The 19,980-nt window shown below is 34.1% G+C and overlaps 1 protein-coding gene across 1 annotated transcript in view; it reads left to right on the forward strand.

Annotated features, from left to right (window-relative positions):
- Positions 1 to 19,980, forward strand: part of Slco6a1 (solute carrier organic anion transporter family member 6A1) — a 214,991-nt gene that overhangs the window by 141,054 nt on the left and 53,957 nt on the right. The window contains exon 13 of the mRNA XM_046460442.2: positions 9,239 to 9,383. Coding sequence (XP_046316398.2) covers positions 9,239 to 9,383 — 145 coding nt within the window. The remainder of the gene's footprint in view (positions 1 to 9,238; positions 9,384 to 19,980) is intronic.

A 19,980-nucleotide genomic window follows, 5' to 3' on the forward strand; every position in this document is an offset into this window, starting at 1 on the left:
ATCATACAGTCATCATGATGGCATAAAACATGCCAACTTTCAAATAGTGAGATTCTACTTTTCTATTCTTATAATTTTATATTTTAAGGCACTTGCATAATTTTATTATACATTTATATTATATCAAGTCCTACCTCAGATTATTCTGTAGAAAAAATTCATTCTCTCTCTCTCTCTCTCTCTCTAAATTAGAGCATTACATTTATACATTGTAGTTGGGTTCATTTTAACAGAATCATACATTCAAGGAATTTGGCTTCAATTCCCCACTGCCTTGCTTTCACTCCCCTTATTTTAATTCCTCTACTATACTGTTCTTCTTTGTGTTCACTTATCTATTGATTTCTTTAACTATTTTTAATAAATTTTATTTGTTCTAGTTATTTATACATGACAGAATACATTTATGCACTTTGATATATTATACATAAATGGGGTATGATTTCTCATTTTTCTGATTGTACATGTTGTAGAATCAGTGTTCCTGAGTCATATATGTACATAAGGTAATGCTGTCTGTTTCATTCTGCTATCCTTTCTATCCTCATACCCCTCCTCTTCTCTCACTCTCTTCTACCTAATCTAAAGTAACACTATTCTTTCATAGTGCCCTCCCCTATTGTGAATTAGCATCTGAATATCAGAAAAAAAAAAACCAAAACATTTGGCTTTTGTTTTGGGGGGGATTGGCTTATTTTACTTAGCATGATATTCTTCAATTCCATTCATTTACCAGCAAATGCCATAGTTTCATTCTCTATAGCTTAGTAACATTCCATTGTATATATATATATATATACCACATTTTCTTTATCCATTCATCTATTGAAAGGCATCTAGGTTGGTTCCTAGTTCAGCTGATGTGAATTGAGCTGCTATAAACATTGATGTGGCTGCATCACTATAGCATGCTGATTTTAAGTCCTTTCATTATAGACTGAGGAGTTGGATAACTGGGTCAAATGGTGGTTCCATTCCCAGTTTTCAGAGGAATCTCCATACTGCTCTCCAGAATGGTTGCACCAATTTATAGTACCACCAGTAATGTATGAGTGTACCTTTCCCCCCACATCCTCAGCAACAGTTATTGTTGACTATATTCTTGATGATTGCCATTTTGACTGGAGTGAGAAGAAGTCTTAGTTTTGATTTGTATTTCTCCAATTGCTAGAAGGCTAAACCCAAGGCCAATACAGTTCTAAATGTAAAAAATTGAAAGCATTTTCTCTAAAAGCTGGAACAAGACAAGGATGCCCTCTTTCACCACTTTTATTCAACATTGTCCTTGAAACTATAGCCAGAACAATTAGAAGAAAGAAACTAAAGGGATACAAATAGGTAAAGAAGAACCTAGATTATCACTATTTGCTGATGTGATTCTAAATTTAGAAGATCCAAAAAATTCCACTGGAAAACTTCTATAACTAATAAATGAATTCAGCAAAGTAGCAGGATATAAAATCAAAACCCATAAATCAAATATGTTCTTATACATCTGTGGTGAATCCACTGAAAGAGTAATTTGTAAAGCTACCCCATTAAAATAATAAAATGCTTGGAAATCAATCTAACAAAAGTGGTGAAAGAACTGTATAATGAAAACTACAGAACCAGGGGCTGGGGATGTGGCTTAATCAGTAGTGTGCTTGCCTAGCATGCGCGGGGTGCTGGGTTCGATCCTCAGCACCATATAAAAATAAAGATGTTGTGTCCACTGAAAACTAAAAAAAATACATTTAAAAAAAATCTCTCTCTCTCTCAAACAAACAAACAAACAACAACAACAACAAAAAACTACAGAATACTAAAGAAAGAAATTGAAGAAGACATTAAGATGGAAACATCTCCATGCTCTTGGATAGGCAGAATTAATATTGTCAAAATGCCCATACACCAAAGCATTATGCAGATTTAATGCAATTTCTATTAAAATCCCAATGTCACTCTTCATAGAACTAGAAAAAAAAAAAACAGTCATGAAATTCATTTGGCAAAATAGGAGACCCAGAAGAGCCAAAGCAATCCTGCAAGAAAAGTGAAGCAGGAAGCATCACAATATCAGACCATAAATTATACTGCAGAGCTATAGTAACAAAAATGGCATGGTATTTGCACCAAAAACAGACACATAGACCAATGGTACAGAATAGAAGAACACAGAGACAAACCCATATAAATACAGTTATCTCTTACTATACAAAGGCATCAAAAACATTCACTGGAGAAAAGATAGTTTATTCAATAAATTATGCTGGGAAAAATGGAAGGCCATATAACAAAATGAAATTAAACCTCTGCATTAAACTCAACTCAAAGTGGACTTAGGTCCTAGAATAGAGACCCTAATAGAAGAAAATAGAGCACCTAATAGAAGAAAAAGTAGTCCCAAATCTTTACCATGTCTGCCTAGGTTCTGACTTCCTTAACAAGACTGTAAAGTGCAAGAAGTAAAATCAGGAATCAATAATTGGGACAGATTCAAACTAAAAAGCTCTTCTCAGTGAAAGAATCAATAATGTGAAGAGAGAGCCTACAGACTGAGAGAAAATCTTTACCACATGCACCTCAGATAAGCATTACTTTCTAGGATATATAAAGAACTCAAAAAACTTAACACCAACCCCCCCCCCAAAAAAAAAACAAAAAAAACAAAAAAGCAACCCAGTCAATAATTGGGCTAAGAAACTGAACAGACTCTTCACAGAAGAGGAAATACAATCAATTAACAAATATGTAAAAAGATGTTCAGCTTCTCTAGCAATTATCTATTAATTTTCTAGTGGTACTTTCTTTCTACTTTTAAATAAAGGTGAAATTCCCTTTGGCATATTTATATATGCAGATAAAATGATTTGGTTAAATTTCTTTCCCTTTCAAGTCCTCCCCACTCCTCCTCGTTTTCCTTTTCTACTTCACTGATCTTCTCTATGTATTTATGACATCCAATCTCCCTACCCTGCTTTCTTTCCCTTATTTTGCTCTACTTTCCACATATGAGAGAACACATTCAATCCTTGACTTTCTGACTCTGGCTTATTTCATGTAGCATGATGCTCTACATTTTCACCCATTTACCAGCAAATGCCATAATTTTATTTTTCTTTATTTATAGTTGAGTAAAACTTTGTTGTGTATATATACCACATTTTCTTGATCCATTCATCTATTGATGGGCATTTTGACTGGTTTTATAATTTGGCTATTGTGAATTGGGTTTCTATAAACATTGAAGTGGCTGTATCACAACAGTATACTGATTTTAGTTCTTTTAGATAAATCCTGAGGAGTGGGGTAGCTGGGCCACATGCTTGTTCCTTTCTTACTTTTTTGAGGAATCTCCATACTGCTTTCCAACCAAATGAAATTAAACCTCTGCATTAAACTCAACTCAAAGTGGATCAATATAAAGCAATATATAGATTCAGTGTAATCCCCATGAAATATATCAGTGTCACACCAACAATATATCAGTGTAACTTTTTGCCCTAATGCTTGACAGCATTTATTTATTTGTGTTCTTGGTAATTGCCATTTTGACTAGAGCGATATGAAATCTTAGTGTAGTTTTGATTTGCATTTCTCTGATTGCTGGAGATGTTGAAATTTTTTTCGTATATGTCTTGGCTACTTGTTTTCCTCTTTTGAGAAATCTCTAATTAGTTATTTTGCTTATTTATTGATTTTTTTGGCATTGAGTTTTTTGAGTTCTCTATGTATTCTGGATATTAATCCTCTATCAGAGGAGCAACTAGCAAATATTTTCTCCCATTCTATAGGCTCTCTTTTCCCACTTTTAATCAATTTCCTTTGCTGCACTAACTTTTTAAATTTGATAACATTCCACTTATTGATTCATTGTTTTATTTCTTGAGCTTTAGGCATCTTATTGAGGAAGTCAGTGCCAACACCATATGATGAAGAGTTGACCTTATGTTTTCTTCTAGAAGTTGCAAGTTTTATAGTCTAAATTTTAAGTCTTCAATCCATTTTGTTTTAACTTTTGTGCAGGGTGAGAGATAGGGACTTATTTTCATTTTTCTACATCTGGATATTCAGTTTTCTCAGCACCATTTGTTTAAAAGGCTATCTCCTTTCCAACATATGTTTTTGGCACGATTTTCAAGTATCAGATGACTTAAGTATGTGGGTTTGTTTCTGTGTCTTCTCCTCTATTCTATTATACTTCATGTCTATTTTGATGCTAATACCATGTTGTTTCTGTTACTATAACTCTGTAGTGTAATTTACGATTGGGTATTGTGACGTCTCCTACATCACTTTTCTTGCTTAGAACTGCTTTGGCTATTCTATGTCTCTATTCTTTCAAATGATTTATGGACTGTTTCTTCTAGTTATGTGAAGAATGCCTTTGGTATTTTCATGGGGATTACACTAAATCTATATATTGCTTTTGGTTGCATGGACATGTTATTAATTCTGCCTATCCAAGTTCATGGGAGGTCTTTCTATCTTCAAATGTTTTCTGTAATTTCTTTCTTCAGTATTCTGTAGTTTTCATTGTAGAAGTTTTTCACATCATTGGTTAGATTAATTCCCAGGTATTTTATTTTATTTTACCGTATTTTTTTGAGATTATTGTGAAAAGGATGGTTTTCCTGATTTATTTCTCAGATGAGTCACTTTTGGAGTATAAAAAAGCTATTCATTTATGAGTGGTGATCTTCTATACCTTTATGAATTCATTTGTTAGCTCTAGAAATCTTCTGGTGGAACTTTTAGGGTCTTCTTGATATAGGATCATGTCATCAAAAAATAAAAGTAATTTGATGTTTTCTTTTCCTATTTGTATCACTTTAATTTTCTTCTCTTGCTTTATTCCTCTGGCTAGAGTTTCAAGGGCCTATATTAAATAGAAGTGATGAGAGTGAATATCCTTGTCTTGTTTCTGATTTTAAAGGAAATGCTTTCAGTTTTTCTCTGTTTAGTATGATATTAGTTTTGGGTTTGTAACATATAGTATTTAAAATATTGAGGTAATTTCTTCTATCACCAGTTTCTCTAGAATTCTTAACATGAATGGATGCCAGATTTTGTCAAAGGACTTTTGTTTATTGGGATGATGAACTGATTCTTATTCTTAATTATATTTAATTGGTGAATTCCATTTATTTATTTATTTTTAAAAAAAATTTTTTTATTGGTTGTTCAAAACATTATAAAGCTCTTGACATATCATATTTCATATATTAGATTCAAGTTGGTTATGAACTCCCAATTTTACCCCAAATAGAGTATTTTTGTATGATAAACCAACCTTGTATCCCAGGGATGAAGCCCACTTGCTTATGGTGTTTTATATTCTTGATGTGTTTTTACTATGGTTTGTAGTATTTCATTAAGGATTTTTGCATTGATATTTATCAGGAATATTGGTCTGTAGTTTTATTTCCTTGATGTGTCTTTGTATGGTTTTGGAATCAGGGTTATACTGACTTTACAGAATGCACTTGGGAGTGTTCTTTCCCTTTCAGTTTCATAGAATAATTTGAGAAAGACTGGTGTTAGTTCTTTAAACGTCTGGTAGAACTCAGATAAGAATCCATCTTGTCTTGGACTTTTATTTGTTGAAAGGCTTTTAATTGTTGCTTCAAATTTGTTATTTTGATATTGGTCTGTTTATGTTTTCTCTATCTTTCTGATTCAATTTAAGCAGATTATATGTGTCTAGAAATTTGTCAGTGTATTTTAGATTTCCAGTTTATTGGAGTATAAATTTTCAAAATAGTTTCTAATGATTCTCTGATTTCAGTAGTGTCTGTGGTGATATTTTCCTTTCCATCTCTAATTTTGTTTATTTGGGTCCTCTATATTTATTTTTGTTAGTTTGGCTAAGAGTCTATTAATCTTGTTTATCTTCCAAAGAGCCAAGTCTTTGTTGTATTGATCCTGTGTATTGTTATTTTATTCTCGATTTTATTAATTTTGGCTATGATCTTTATTATTTTATGTATTTTACTTATTTTATAGTTAGTTATTTCTTTTTAAGGTCTGGAGATGGAACATAAAGTTACTTATTTGGAATCTTTTTATTTTTTTTTAAATGATGACACTCAATGTTTTATCAATTTTCCTCTTAAAACGGTGTTCATACTGTCCCAGAGATTTTGATATGTTGTATCTCCATTCTCACTTGTTTCTAAGAATTTGATTTCTTCTCTCATTTCTTCTTTGATCCATTCTTCATTTAAAAGAGTGTTTTTCAATCTCTATGTGTTTATGTGGTTTCCATTCTTTTTCTTGTTGTTGATTTCTAGTTTCATTCAATTATCATCTGATAGAATGCATGGGCATTAAATATCTCTCTCTCTCTCTCTCTCTCTTATTTTTTGTATTTTCTAAGATTTATATTGTGACCTAGAATATTATTCATTGTGAAAAATGTTTCATAAGCTGCTAAGAAGGTAAATTCAGCTGTTTGGGGTGACATATTCTCAAGTTTTTATTAGGACTATTTGATTTATAGTATTATTTAGGTTAGAAATATCTATATTGCTTTTATGTTTTGATGACCTATTGGTGATAAAGGTACATTTAAATCAGTTAGTATTGTTGTAGTAAGATATCTCTGAGATGTAGTATCAAGAAGTATTTTTTTTATACAATAGTACACACTGACATCCATGGCATATGTAATTACTATCATTATATCTTCTTTTGTTGGATGGATCTCTTTACCAGCAGCAGCCTTCTTTTCTTCTTCTGAATATATTTTTTTTGCTTGAAATCTTCTTAGTTACATATGAGATTCTTCTGCTTTATTTTTGAACTCCTTTTGCCTGGACTATTTTTTCCCATCCTTTTACCTTCAGCTTATGAGTGCCTTTGCCTATGAGATGAGTCTCTTGAAAATGGTTTTTAATTAGATCTTGTTTTTGACCCATTCTGCTAATCTGTATCTTTTAATTGGGGAGTTGAGATCACTTACATTCAGTGTTATTATGAATATGTGTTTGTGGTTTCCTGCCATTTTGATTTTTTTGCTTTATTCAATTCTGTCCTGATTCTAATGCAGTTGATTATTATTGATCTTCATATATTTGGGAGCTTTGGGATTAGTTTTGGGATCTTCTGTGTGCAGTGTATCTTTGAGTATTCTTTGTAGCGCTCATTGGTAGTTTTATTCTCCCTTCATAATAAACATTAACTGATTTTTCTTACCTAATTTTTTTCAGATTTTATTCCTATGTTCTCCACATTCTAATCACTTTCTTGGTCCTGATCATATCAAGTATGTTATTATACTGCTTATTTGTGCATGCTAAACTATTTATTTAAACTGTCCTTATCTCTTTTCTTCATTCCAAAACAAACAAAAATCCCTTTTTCACTTCTTGTCTTATTTTTCTAGGCAAAATGACTGTCTCCTTAATGCTCCAGAAAAAAAAAAAACACACACATGTGTACACACACATGCACACACACACACAAACAATGTTTTTTAGGACAACACTATTTTAGTAGAATGTGTTCATACACACACACACACATATTTAACACATATACATATATATTTGTTTTAATTTTTATATTAGTCTAGTTCTTCCTAAGATAAATGGCTATAGTTGTATAAAATAAGAACATTTTAACTTGTTTCTATTTGCTAAGTGTTATTTTGTCAAACCATAAATAATTTCTATAATTGATGATATTTCATTAAGATTTTATCAAATTTTAATTTCATCAGAACACTACATGTACCTACTTTAACAATATATTAGAAGCCAACAATTAGTCACAACCTCTTTCATTTTTTTAAAAAAATAAAATACAATAATTAAAGTGCACTTAAAATTTGAGCATAAGTGTTTTAAGTTTTTTTTCCTTTTTAAAAGAATGCTTTTGTTTTTGTTTTTTGTAATGGGATATTTAATAACTGGGCCACATCCTCAGGCTTCTTTAATTTTTTTTTTAAGATAAGATCTAAGTTGCTAAAGCCATCACTAAGTTTCTGAGGCTGGCTTTGAACTTGCAAACCTCTTACCTCAGCCTTCCAAGTTGCTGGGATTATAGGTGTGTACCATGAAACCTGGTCTCCCTCATATTAAATACCTTAGATTTAAAAAAGCAATATTAAAAAAGAAAGACTATTTTATAACATAGAAGTGCGAAAATATTTGTTAGACAAGATTTAAATAATGTAAAATGTACATTCAAATTTTACAGATTAGATAATATCAAGTTGAAGATTTCTGTTCTAAGAAGAAAACTAGACAAGATTAATAGATTAGTAATAGAAAACTAAATCCAAGAGATTTTCTAGAATGAATATGGAATTCTTGGAAAATCTACACAAAATTTATGACCAAGTCAGAAGTCATGTAGCCTTGTTTACCTGGTTGAGACAGTCATAGGCCTTTCCAAGATCAATGACTGTTAGTGATAGAATAGTTCTGGAAGGACTTGCAGAACCCAAAAAATTGCTCTAAAAATTTTGGATAGTGTAAGTTGATACATGAAGAAATTGGATCTTGTTTATACTGAAATGCTAACACAAACAGATACCTCAGCAGAATGATCTGGATATTAGAGAAATGAAGTATTTATTCTAAGTCCTAATATCCTAGTAACTCCATTCATGGATACATAATTCCAAAGATATTCCCTCCGTCAGATACTACACTGAAAGTACATGCACAGGAGTTTTTAAGATAGCCACGCTTATTAGAGTAGGAAATTAAAGGCAATATAAATATTCAGTCTTATGGGGATGGATAAATATAGTGATATCACACTATCCCAATTAAGATAGTACTCAGAAGCTGAACTAGACAAATATGCAAAATATATCAGTGAGCAGAGTTTTTCCCAAATCTTTGCAACTAGCTACTAGGCCCACAAATAAAACTTATAGGTGGTATGGAGAACACATAAAAATGAAAGTGTACATTTTATAGAATGGGTATATGGGTTAATTGTACATTGTATAATTACATATATATATGTATATATATATATTAATCTTTTTTTTTTGGTGGGGTTCTTTTTTTGTTTTTTTTGGAACTGGAGGTTGAACCCAGGGCTTTGCGAATGCAAGGCAGACGCTTTACCACTGAGCTACATCCCAGCCCGCATATATATATTTTTGATAATTACATATATCTATTTCCCTTTATATTGAGGGAGGTAAATTTTTATAGATCTTTAACATGCATGGGCATATCTATTTGTCTTAACTAACAAAATGTAATAATTACTATATAACTTATTTCTACTTCAGATCCTACTGAAGAATCCAGTGTTTTTATGCAAAGCTGTGTCCAAAGCCTCAGAATTCTTAGTTTTGATTGGAGCTTCTGAATTTATACCTATATATTTAGAAAATCAGTTCATAATAACACCCAGGATGGCAGCAACACTTACAGGTAAATTTTCCTTCTCACTGTGCTGATTTAAAAAAAAATTATATGAACTTTACATATATATATACATGTGTGTATATATATATACATATATGAAATATTTAATGTAATTAGAAAATAAAAAGAGCAATGTATGCAAATGTTGCAAAAGCACCATTTGCCAAAATTTAAGAATTTGAATTCTTTGCTATCACCAATAATTTTTAACACATCAAATTTTAAGGACATCATTACATCACTGTCTAATCCATTTCTCCTGCTCCTTTCCCTTAGATAACCACTCTATTAAAGTTACAGTGTGTACTTTTATACATGTTTGCTCACATTTTCTGCTTGTCAGAAAATATATATTCAGTATATTTCTAAAATTTTTATATAATTTATACAAACTCTTCTACTTTTTTCATCAGAAATTATGTTCTTCAGAATCATGTTGATCTGTAGCTATTTAATGCATCTCAATTGTGCTATGGGATTCTATTCTATGAATACATCACTTTTTGCATTACCATATTAACAAATATGAAGTGTCCTTTAATTTCTTACCTTTTAACCAATGTAATAATAGGTTTGTTGATATATGCTCATTTATCAATGTTGTTCTATGTTTCAACATTAAAGAACAATCACTATTGTATACATCATAAATTTTACTCGTTATTGAGAATTTGGCTCTCCAAAAGAGATTGCTAATGGAATTCATTATTATAAGGGTCTAGAAATAATGGGAAAGTGGTAAAGATAATCAGTTGTTTCAGGCTGTAACTTTTAGTGTAACAAATAAAAGAAAAATAACAAGGTATTTGTTATTAAAATTTGGTTAAAATCAAAACTAGAAAAGAAAGAAAAAAGACATAAAATATTTGGCTAAATAAAAAGCAAATTTTAACCTGTGGAGAAAACTTTTTTAAATTAAAAATTTCAGTAGATTTTTCTATTAAAAGACTAGCATTGTTGAATTACATATTTTCCAAAAAGCCTAAACATGATGCAACTCTGTTTCCATGGCCATTATGAAAAATTTTTCCATGAGTATACCACATTATTGATTTGATTAACCTAACCAACAGAAATTGGAACTAAATACATTCAATTTGTTTCTTATAGTATTTAATTCAACCTAAAAGTTTCAAAGACATAGAATGAGACCACCTACTATATTGACCTCATCCATTGACCTTCAAGATTCTGGACCCAGTCAGCTGAACAAATCCTTTAGCACTAGGCTTCCCCTTAATATTCTATTATTAACCTTTTCATGTAGCCTGAGGTGCTGGTTCAAGTATAACAAAATACATTAACAATAGCACATTCCATGTTGGCCTACAATGAAGAAGTTTTGGGTAATTCTGTAATTTGTAATGTTGATCAGTGAGTGAGGTTTACCAGAGTCCTTTCCAGGGCTGAGATGGCGTCATTGATTATTTCAAATAAAATCAAAGACAAATTTTGTACCACCTTTTCTAATTGGATAACTCCAATTGTAAGATAATTTCTCTCAGAATTAATACAAATAATGTGTCATTAATTCCTATGACAATAATTCCCCTGGGTAAGCAAGGGCAACTTCCTTTCAAAGAGATTTCCATGGACTTCTGAGACTACATGATCTACTTGTGTGTTTATTTGAATGCTAGATCATCTCTTATGACTACCCCTGTGTTCTTGATTAAATAATTTTCATTGGGCAAGTAAATATTGTCAAATAATTTTGAGTCTGATTTGGTCTATCCCAAATGAGAATATTAGTCCCCAGAGCTATTGGGTTTCTAGATTTCAAGGCTTCAGTTTCAACAGGAGGCCAGTAATAAGTTAATAGTTGTTTTACAGAATAACTGTTTTAGCGTGTCAGTTAGTCCTAAACATCAAGTGGAAACTTCCTCTCCTTCCCTCTTCACAATATCATCAGTCATTAGGACTTGTAGCTCAAAGGGTTCATTTGACTTGTAGCACCTCAGGGTAAATAGTATGCTATAGCTTGTTGATTGGCTTTAATGTAGATTTGTGGGTTATACACACTGTTGGTTAGGTAATAAAAGACCAAGTGGAATGCTAAAGTAAGACATCTAAAATCTCTTAATTTCTAGCGCCTGAAAAAATGCTCTCAACCTTTTGTTTGGAGAAAAGAAAAAACATCAGTTTCTTCGTGACTGCCAGAGAGATAGAATATTGTGAATCTTTCAGGATAGTCTTTGAAAAAATGTGATGAGAAGCCTTGTGGATTTTTGCCACAGCCCCATCTCTCAGCTGAAGCCATTAATTCAGGAAATCACTGGCAAGGGGGCAATGGGGGATTGAGAGAAGACAAACAGATAAACATTTAGAAAGAAAGCTGGGGTCAGGTGGGACAGTATCCTTTGATAAAGGTATAATGCCCCAGAGCTAGCTTGGCAAATTTATTATATAGGTTTCATCAAAAGGCTATTTTGGGGAAAGTTTCAGCAAAGCAGGCAATCTGAAGGGCATAGGACTGGCAAGACATTAGGATTATTTATCTTATTATGTTCAGAATTCTCCATCCCCAAAAATTGGTGTCTGAGCTCAAGGTCCAGAGTGATAACATCTGTGCACCTTTGCACAGAGCCTCCTCAGGCTGGGTGTCACCATTGCAACTGGGCCATCTTGACCTGCACCTTTGCATAGGAAGTTCCCAGTTCAAAGCAGCCTCGAGGCAATCAGAGAGATTCAAGTCACTGCTCTACACAGATTTTGTTGAACATTATCAGTTACCTTTTCTAGTAAAGGTGTAAAAATAATTAAGTCAGTGTTATTGAGTCTGAGGCTTCTGATCCTCTAGCCAACCAATCTGTTAGTGTAAGGTCCAAACCAGCATATAGGGGTACTCAGACTAAATCTGACCTGCTCCCTTGTAGCAAACGGCTACAGACAGTTTAGGTACCTCTGAGGGTGTACTGAAACATGTATTTGAGGCCTTATAGCATGAATGATAATTGATCTTTATCTTCGGGTAGGAGTGGGATCCAAAAGCAGGCTTTGGCAATGTCCAAGATAGCATATAAAGTGCCATCAGTTGGTGAACTACATTTAGTCTTGTCACTATGTCTCAAATAACCAGGGCTGTAAGGAGCAACCCCTGAATTCAGTAGGTTGTCAATTTCCTCAAACCTCATGTTCCTCTTACCATTTTTAATTGAACATAGAAACTATTAAATTAATATATTTCATGTCTTCCTACTCTTGCTGCATTTTAGTTAGTATGAAAATCTGCAACTTCCCTTTTTAGTTATTTTAAGTTGTTTTTCATAGAAATACACAAGGAAGGCACTTTGAGTAGCAATTAATGAGTTCTGATATCATTTGGAGTATCAGAAGCTTTTAAAATAGAAATACCAGTTAACATCAGTGTACTAAAACCACAAGAAAAGTACATTGAAATTTTCTAAAGAACCACCTATAAGATGGGTGCCCCTTCTTTTCAGGTGCAGTAAGAATCTAAATTCTATTCAATGTGTAATCTATGACTTCACGTAGGAGTTTGTTTATTTTATGGAAATCTTCCTAAGAGGATCAATGAATACTTGTAGCACACAGGATACATGGCATAAAACTCTGAGATAGTTTATTACTATCTTATAATAGATCAATGGTTGAAATGACCATAAGATACATTGAAATTTAATTTTAACAAGAAATTATACACTCCATTCCCTCCGTACTCTAAGCAAATCAACTAAAGTTCTGATGGATCTCCTAGTCACTGCACATAGTGACTGTAAATTTCTTTTCTTTTCTGTTTTACACTCAGTGTGGTTGCACAACTTTGTTAAATGTTGTGTGAAAGCAAAAGGAATCTTTTGTGTAATCACAATGAATGTTAATAATAGTGGTTACAATGGGGTCAGACCTCAGGTTATGGTCAGATTGACAAGGAAGTGCTTCTGTCTGTCTTTCGTTATTTTAATAATAACACAGCATCTTCTGTGGAAAGAAAAAAAGGAAGGGAACAATGGAAGAAAATAGTGTCATAAGAACCAAAGTAGAAGACATACAAAGCTTCCAAACACTAGAAAAAAATAAGAATAAAAGTTACTTCTTTGAAAAGATTAATAAAATTGACAAAGCATTAATAAAATTGAGCAAGAAACACATACAGCATAAAATAACTGAGAAGATTAGATGGTAATGCACACTACAAATGTTAGTAGAATAAGACCATCTTTGAAAAATATTTCATGTGTAAGTCTAATAGTATCAGGGGAATGGAAAACTTACATAGAAACACAATTTAAGAAAATAGAAAGTATAAATGATGTTAAATTTTTAGTGAGGTGACATCCATCATTACAGAGCTTTTTTTATCGTCAACCCAAATGTAAAATAGCCTCACCAGTGATTCATTTTAACCTTTAAGAAAAAAAAAATCAACACACACTTTACACAGTGCCCTCCAGATAATTAAATACATAGCAAACACTTTCTTTCTGTTTTGTAAATCTACCATAAATTTGATAGACAACCCTATCAAGAACAATATAACAAAGGAAATTTTGATTTTTTTTTTTTTTGGTTTCCAGGATTTCTTTTGGTGATTTTTCAGAATCTCACCTTTTGAAGTGCATTTTCATATCCTGCATTTTCTCCCTCAGTTCATTCCTTAGATCTTTCTTCAATTAATTAATCTTTTTAACAATTAACTTTTAAAATTCTTTACCCATCATTTCCTCCACTTTGACAGTTATGTGATCAAGTATTGGAGAGTTATGAACTTTTCAGTGCACCTTGTTTTCTCATGTAACGTGTATTTATCTCTATGTCAATTTTTGTATGTGCACTGGAAGTATTATATGTTTTAATCTCTTCTACTGTCAAACAAGGGACTTTTTAGTGAGCTCCTTTCTTTTTTGCTACATGCCCTGGCCTCGGTATATATCTAAGTGTCAGTACTTCTCAACATGATTATGCTGTGATGTTCAGTCTTTAGCACCACTGTGAGATCTAATAATCTCTAGTAACTGCAACCACTTCAGAATGAAGCTATATACTAACGGACCTTAAAAAACTTCCTGAAAATATTCTTCTTGACTTTACTAATCTAACTGGAAAATGGGAATCATGCTCTAAAACCAGCTGATAAATTAGGTATTAAAGAAAAAAATATATTATTATACTATATAGGGCATGAAAAGGGAGAAAAAAAAAACGGGGGGTATAAAGAGGACCAGCTGCTGTAAAAAGAAAACAGACAAAGGAAAAATATGAAAAAAGAAGGAATAATTTCAATTAATGCTTCAAAACATTAAAAGAAACACATAGAATAGGATTAAGGGATATAAAATGAAATAATAAGGATAAATGTATTAAATCAATACTGAAAGTAATAACTGTAATATCAAACACAAATTCTAAAGATATGTAAGTTATTCTGTGCTGAGCTATTTGAGATGAAGAGACTTGTTGGTCCTTTCTGGTTTAGATTTCATGAGGTTTGTGAGCCTTTGTAATTGTCCACACCTCAGCTTTACCTCTAAGTTTCTGTGGACTGGGAAGTAATAACCTAATCAACACACTTCTGACGCAAATCTAGGAGGCTCCCTCCATTCTTTGGTGTGTCTGTGCACCAAATAGCTTTCTGGTGGGAATGGATCAGAGGGAGTAACCCCTAATTTTCTGTGGCCTAGCAGCCAGGTCTCTCCCTGGTTGGATATGCAGTCTTGTGGTATCACTTCATGTAGAAATGTTTCTTCTTCCCAGAGCTGTCAGTTCAGGTGTGAACTTGCCTGAGTAGATTTCAGAGTATGTGAATATAATAGAGATGTGGTAGTCAGTGGTAGTGGCTCTCAGTTGCCTCTGGGAGGTGTGGGGTGTCTGCCTCTGGTGGGGGCAGGTGCATTGGTGGGCATGCATCTGGGAGTGTTCAAAGGTGGCTGGTGTCTGAAGGGCATGTAGCTGTGGGCTGCCTAGGTATGTGTGACTTCTGCCAGCTGCTGTGGAATGCACAATGGCAAGCTCACTTGTGAGTGCTCTTGGTAGTAGCCATGTCTATGGGATGTTCATCTGCAGGCCACTTCTGTGATGCATGGGCCACTACCAGGACATAGGGGTTGGAGGTGGACTTCTCCCACCTGTCAGGGCACACCATTGTTGGCCCTCCTCTGAGTACACTGGACAGAGGCTAGCACCTCTAAGGCATACATCTTTAGGACATTTCTGTGGTGCACATAGTACTGCTCTGGCACAGGCAGCTTCTGCCATCTACTGTGGCTTGTACAATTATGGCTAACTACTGGGGCTGTTGCTGCTCCCAAGGTGCTACACTCCCTGAGAGTGAATTGCTCTCTGTTCTACTGCACCCCTATGCCCTTGTAAGTGAAGGGAGGGAAAATGGCAACCTGCAGCTATGAGTGATCCTTCTACACATATTGCTCAGACAGCCCATTTCAGTGGTACACCCTATGGTAGTGTTTGATGCTGTCTGTAAATGGGATAAAACTGATTAAATATAATTGCTTCTAGTGAAGTTGTTTAGGTGTGGTCTCTTCAAAATGACTACATGGCATAGGTTTCATCAGCAATTTGAGATAATCTGTGCACATCTCACAAAGTGTCCTTGTAGTCCTTGCCCTAGCTAAACATAGTGTGAGTTTCTACCATTGTTGCCAAAGTAAGTTTGTAAGCTTTGCCCTTCCTTTTTCTCACTTTGTTACTCTACTCCACTGACTGCCCTGGTCTGGATTTGGGATTAGCAAATTCTTTCCTGTTTTCTATACCAGAAAGCAGAATTTCCAAGTCCCTCAAAATCTCTGACTGTCTAACTTTGTGTCTTAATGGATTTCCTCTGTCACCCACCTCTCTGCTCATCTGTTCACTCACTGCTTTGATTCTAGACTCTGGAGTACTTGAGATTTTCTGCCTATTTCCACTCTAACATCTTTATCTATGTTACATAAAAATAAATGATTGCTGGGCGCAGAGACAACTGCCTGTAATCCCAATGGCTAGGGAGGTTGAGATAGGAGGATTTCGAGTTCAAAGGCAGCCTCAGCAAAAGTGAGATGCTAAGCAACTCAGTGAGAACCCGTCTCTAAAAATACAAAATAGGGCTGGGGATGTGGCTCAGTGGTTGAGTGCCCCTGAGTTCAATTCCTGATACCATAAATAAAAATAAATAAATAAATAAAATGGATTATGCTGGGGGCAGTGATTCAAGCCTATAATCCTAGCTGCTCAAGAGGCACTGAGGCAGGATAATCACAAATTTAAGGCCAACTTCAGTAGCTTGGTGAGAACATATCTCAAAAGAACAATAAAAAAGGGAGGGGGAGGGATGTAGTTCAGTAGTGGCATCCCAGGGTTCAATCTCCAGTACCAAAAATATAAAAAGCAATAAAATTTCAAACATGATGTTGACTGAATAAAACAAAAGAGTATGCATACCACATAAACCAGTTTTTAAGAAGACTGTAATAAAGATCCTCTGGGCATATGATAATGTTCTATTTTTATTATATGCTGATTATATAGGTATGTTCACTTTGGGAATTCACCATTGTGTACAGTTATTATTTATGTACTTTTATATGCATCATGAAAATATTTAATTTAAAATGTAATCTGAAGTTATGTGGATTACTGAATTTTCAACTCTTTGGTTTTTGTTATGGCATTGGTCTGGGTGTCCCCCCCCCCTTCCCTGCCCAATAAAGCTCATGTGTTAGGTGATGAAGCAATGTTCAGAGATGAGAAGACTGAATTATGAGAGCTCTGACAGTGAATTAACCCATTTTATTTATTAATAATTGGAATTGGCTACTAGGTAGTAACTATAACAGGTGATACATGGCTGAAGGAAGAAGGCCATTGGGGGTGTGGCTTTGAAGACTGTCCCTGGACTCTACTCCTCCCCCCCCCCCCGCCCTATGCATCTACTGAAGTGATCACATTTTTTTTGCTTTGATAGTATTTATAAGCTGTATTATATTTATTGACCTACGTATGTTGAACCATACTTGTATGCCTGGAGTGCAACAAACTTAATCATGTCATACAATGTTGTGCTATTGAATTTGTTTTTTAAGTATTATTGATAATTTTTGCACCTATGTTCATCAGGAATATTAATCTATAATTGTCTTTTTTGTTGTGTCCTTATCAGGTTTTCATAGCACAGTAATACTGGCTTCATAAAATAATTTTGGAAGGGTTCTTTCTCTTTCTATTTTATGGAATAGTTTGAGGAACGTTGGTGTTAGTTCTTCCTTAAAAGTCTAGTAAAATTCAGCAGTAATGATATCCAGTTAAGGGCTCTTCTTTGATGGGAAATATTTTATTACTGATTCAATCTTAGTACTTGTTATTGCTCTATTTCAGTTTTTTTGTATCTTCTTGGTTCAATTTTGGTTGGCCATATGTGGTTAGAAATTTGTCCATTTCTTCTGTATTTTCTAACTAATTGGCATATAGTTTTCAAAATACTCCCTATTTACTCTTTGAATTTCATTGGTATGTGTTGTAATGTCATCTTTTTTTGTCCCTGAATCTGGGTCTTCTCTCTTTTTCATTTGACTAGTTTAATTAATGTTTGCAAATTGTGTTTCTCTTTTCCAAGAAACATCTCTTTGTTTCATTATCTTTTGTATTCTTCCTTTAGTCTGTCTTTTATTTATTTATTTATTTATTTATTTATTTTTAATTTTTTATTGTGGGTTGTTCAAAACATTACAAATTTCTTGACATATCATATTCCACACTTTGATTCAAGTGGGTTATGAACTCCCACCTTCACCCCATACACAGATTGCAGAATCACATCAGTTACACATCCATTGATTTACATATTGCCATACTAGTGTCTGTTGTGCTCCTCTGCCTTTCCCATCCTCCACCCTCCCCCCTCCCCACCTCTCCCCTTCCCTCCCCTCCTCTCTCTCTACCCCCTCCACTGTATAACCCTGAGGGTCTCCTTCCATTACCATGCAATTTCCCTTCTCTCTCCCTTTCCCTCCCACCTCTCATCCCTGTTAAATGTTAATCTTCTTCTCCTGCTCTTCGTCCCTACTCTGATCTTAGTTACTCTCCTTATATCAAAGAAGACATTTGGCATTTGTTTTTTAGGGATTGGCTAGCTTCACTTAGCATAATCTGCTCTAATGCCATCCATTTCCCTGTAAATTCTATGATTTTGTCATTTTTTAATGCAGAGTAATACTCCATTGTGTATAAATGCCACATTTTTTTTATCCATTCATCTATTGAAGGGCATCTAGGTTGGTTCCACAGTCTTGCTATTGTGAACTGTGCTGCTATGAACATCAATGTAGCAGTGTCCCTGTAGCATGCTCTTTTTAGGTCTTTAGGGAATAGACCGAGAAGGGGAATAGCTGGGTCAAATGGTGGCTCCATTCCCAGCTTTCCAAGAAATCTCCATACTGCTTTCCAAATTGGCTGCACCAATTTGCAGTCCCACCAGCAATGTACAAGTGTACCCTTTTCCCCACATCCTCGCCAGTACTTGTTGTTGTTTGACTTCATAATGGCTGCCAATCTTACTGGAGTGAGATGGTATCTTAGGGTGGTTTTGATTTGCATTTCTCTGACAGCTAGAGATGGTGAGCATTTTTTCATGTACTTGTTGATTGATTGTATGTCCTCCTCTGAGAAGTGTCTGTTCAGGTCCTTGGCCCATTTGTTGATTGGGTTGTTTGTTCTCTTATTGTCTAATTTTTGGAGTTCTTTGTATACTCTGGATATTAGGGCTCTATCTGAAGTGTGAGGAGTAAAGATTTGTTCCCAGGGTGTAGGCTCCCTATTTACCTCTCTTATTGTTTCTTTTGCTGAGAAAAAAACTTTTTAGTTTGAGTAAGTCCCATTTGTTGATTCTAGTTATTAACTTTTGTGCTATGGGTGTCCTATTGAGGAATTTGGAGCCCGACCCCACCGACTGTAGATCGTAATCAACACGCATAAATCAAAGGCATTCCTGTATATCAGCGACAAATCCTCTGAAATGGAAGTGAGGACAACCACTCCATTCAAAATATCTTCAAAAAAAATAAAATACTTGGGAATCAACCTAACAAAAGAGGTGAAAGACTTATACAATGAAAACTACAGAACCCTAAAGAGAGAAATAGAAGAAGATCTTAGAAGATGGAAAAATATACCCTGTTCATGGATAGGCAGAACTAACATCATCAAAATGGCCATATTACCAAAAGTTCTCTATAGGTTTAATGCAATGCCAATCAAAATCCCAATGGCATTTCTTGTAGAAATAGAGAAAGCAATCATGAAATTCATATGGAAAAATAAATGACCCAGAATAGCAAAAACAATGCTAAGCAGGAAGTGTGAATCAGGCGGTATAGCGATACCAGACTTCAAACTATACTACAGAGCAATAGTAACAAAAACAGCATGGTACTGGTACCAAAACAGGCGGGTGGACCAATGGTACAGAATAGAGGACACAGAAACCAATCCACAAAACTACAACTACCTTATATTTGATAAAGGGGCTAAAAGCATGCAATGGAGGAAGGATAGCATCTTCAACAAATGGTGCTGGGAAAACTGGAAATCCATATGCAACAAAATGAAACTGAATCCCTTTCTCTCGCCATGCACAAAAGTGAATTCAAAA

Source organism: Marmota monax, unplaced genomic scaffold (genome assembly GCF_021218885.2).
Source record: "Marmota monax isolate L192 unplaced genomic scaffold, Marmota_monax_Labrador192_F-V1.1 WCK01_AAM20220418_F8-fsc00006, whole genome shotgun sequence".
Classification (NCBI taxonomy): Eukaryota; Metazoa; Chordata; class Mammalia; order Rodentia; family Sciuridae; genus Marmota; species Marmota monax.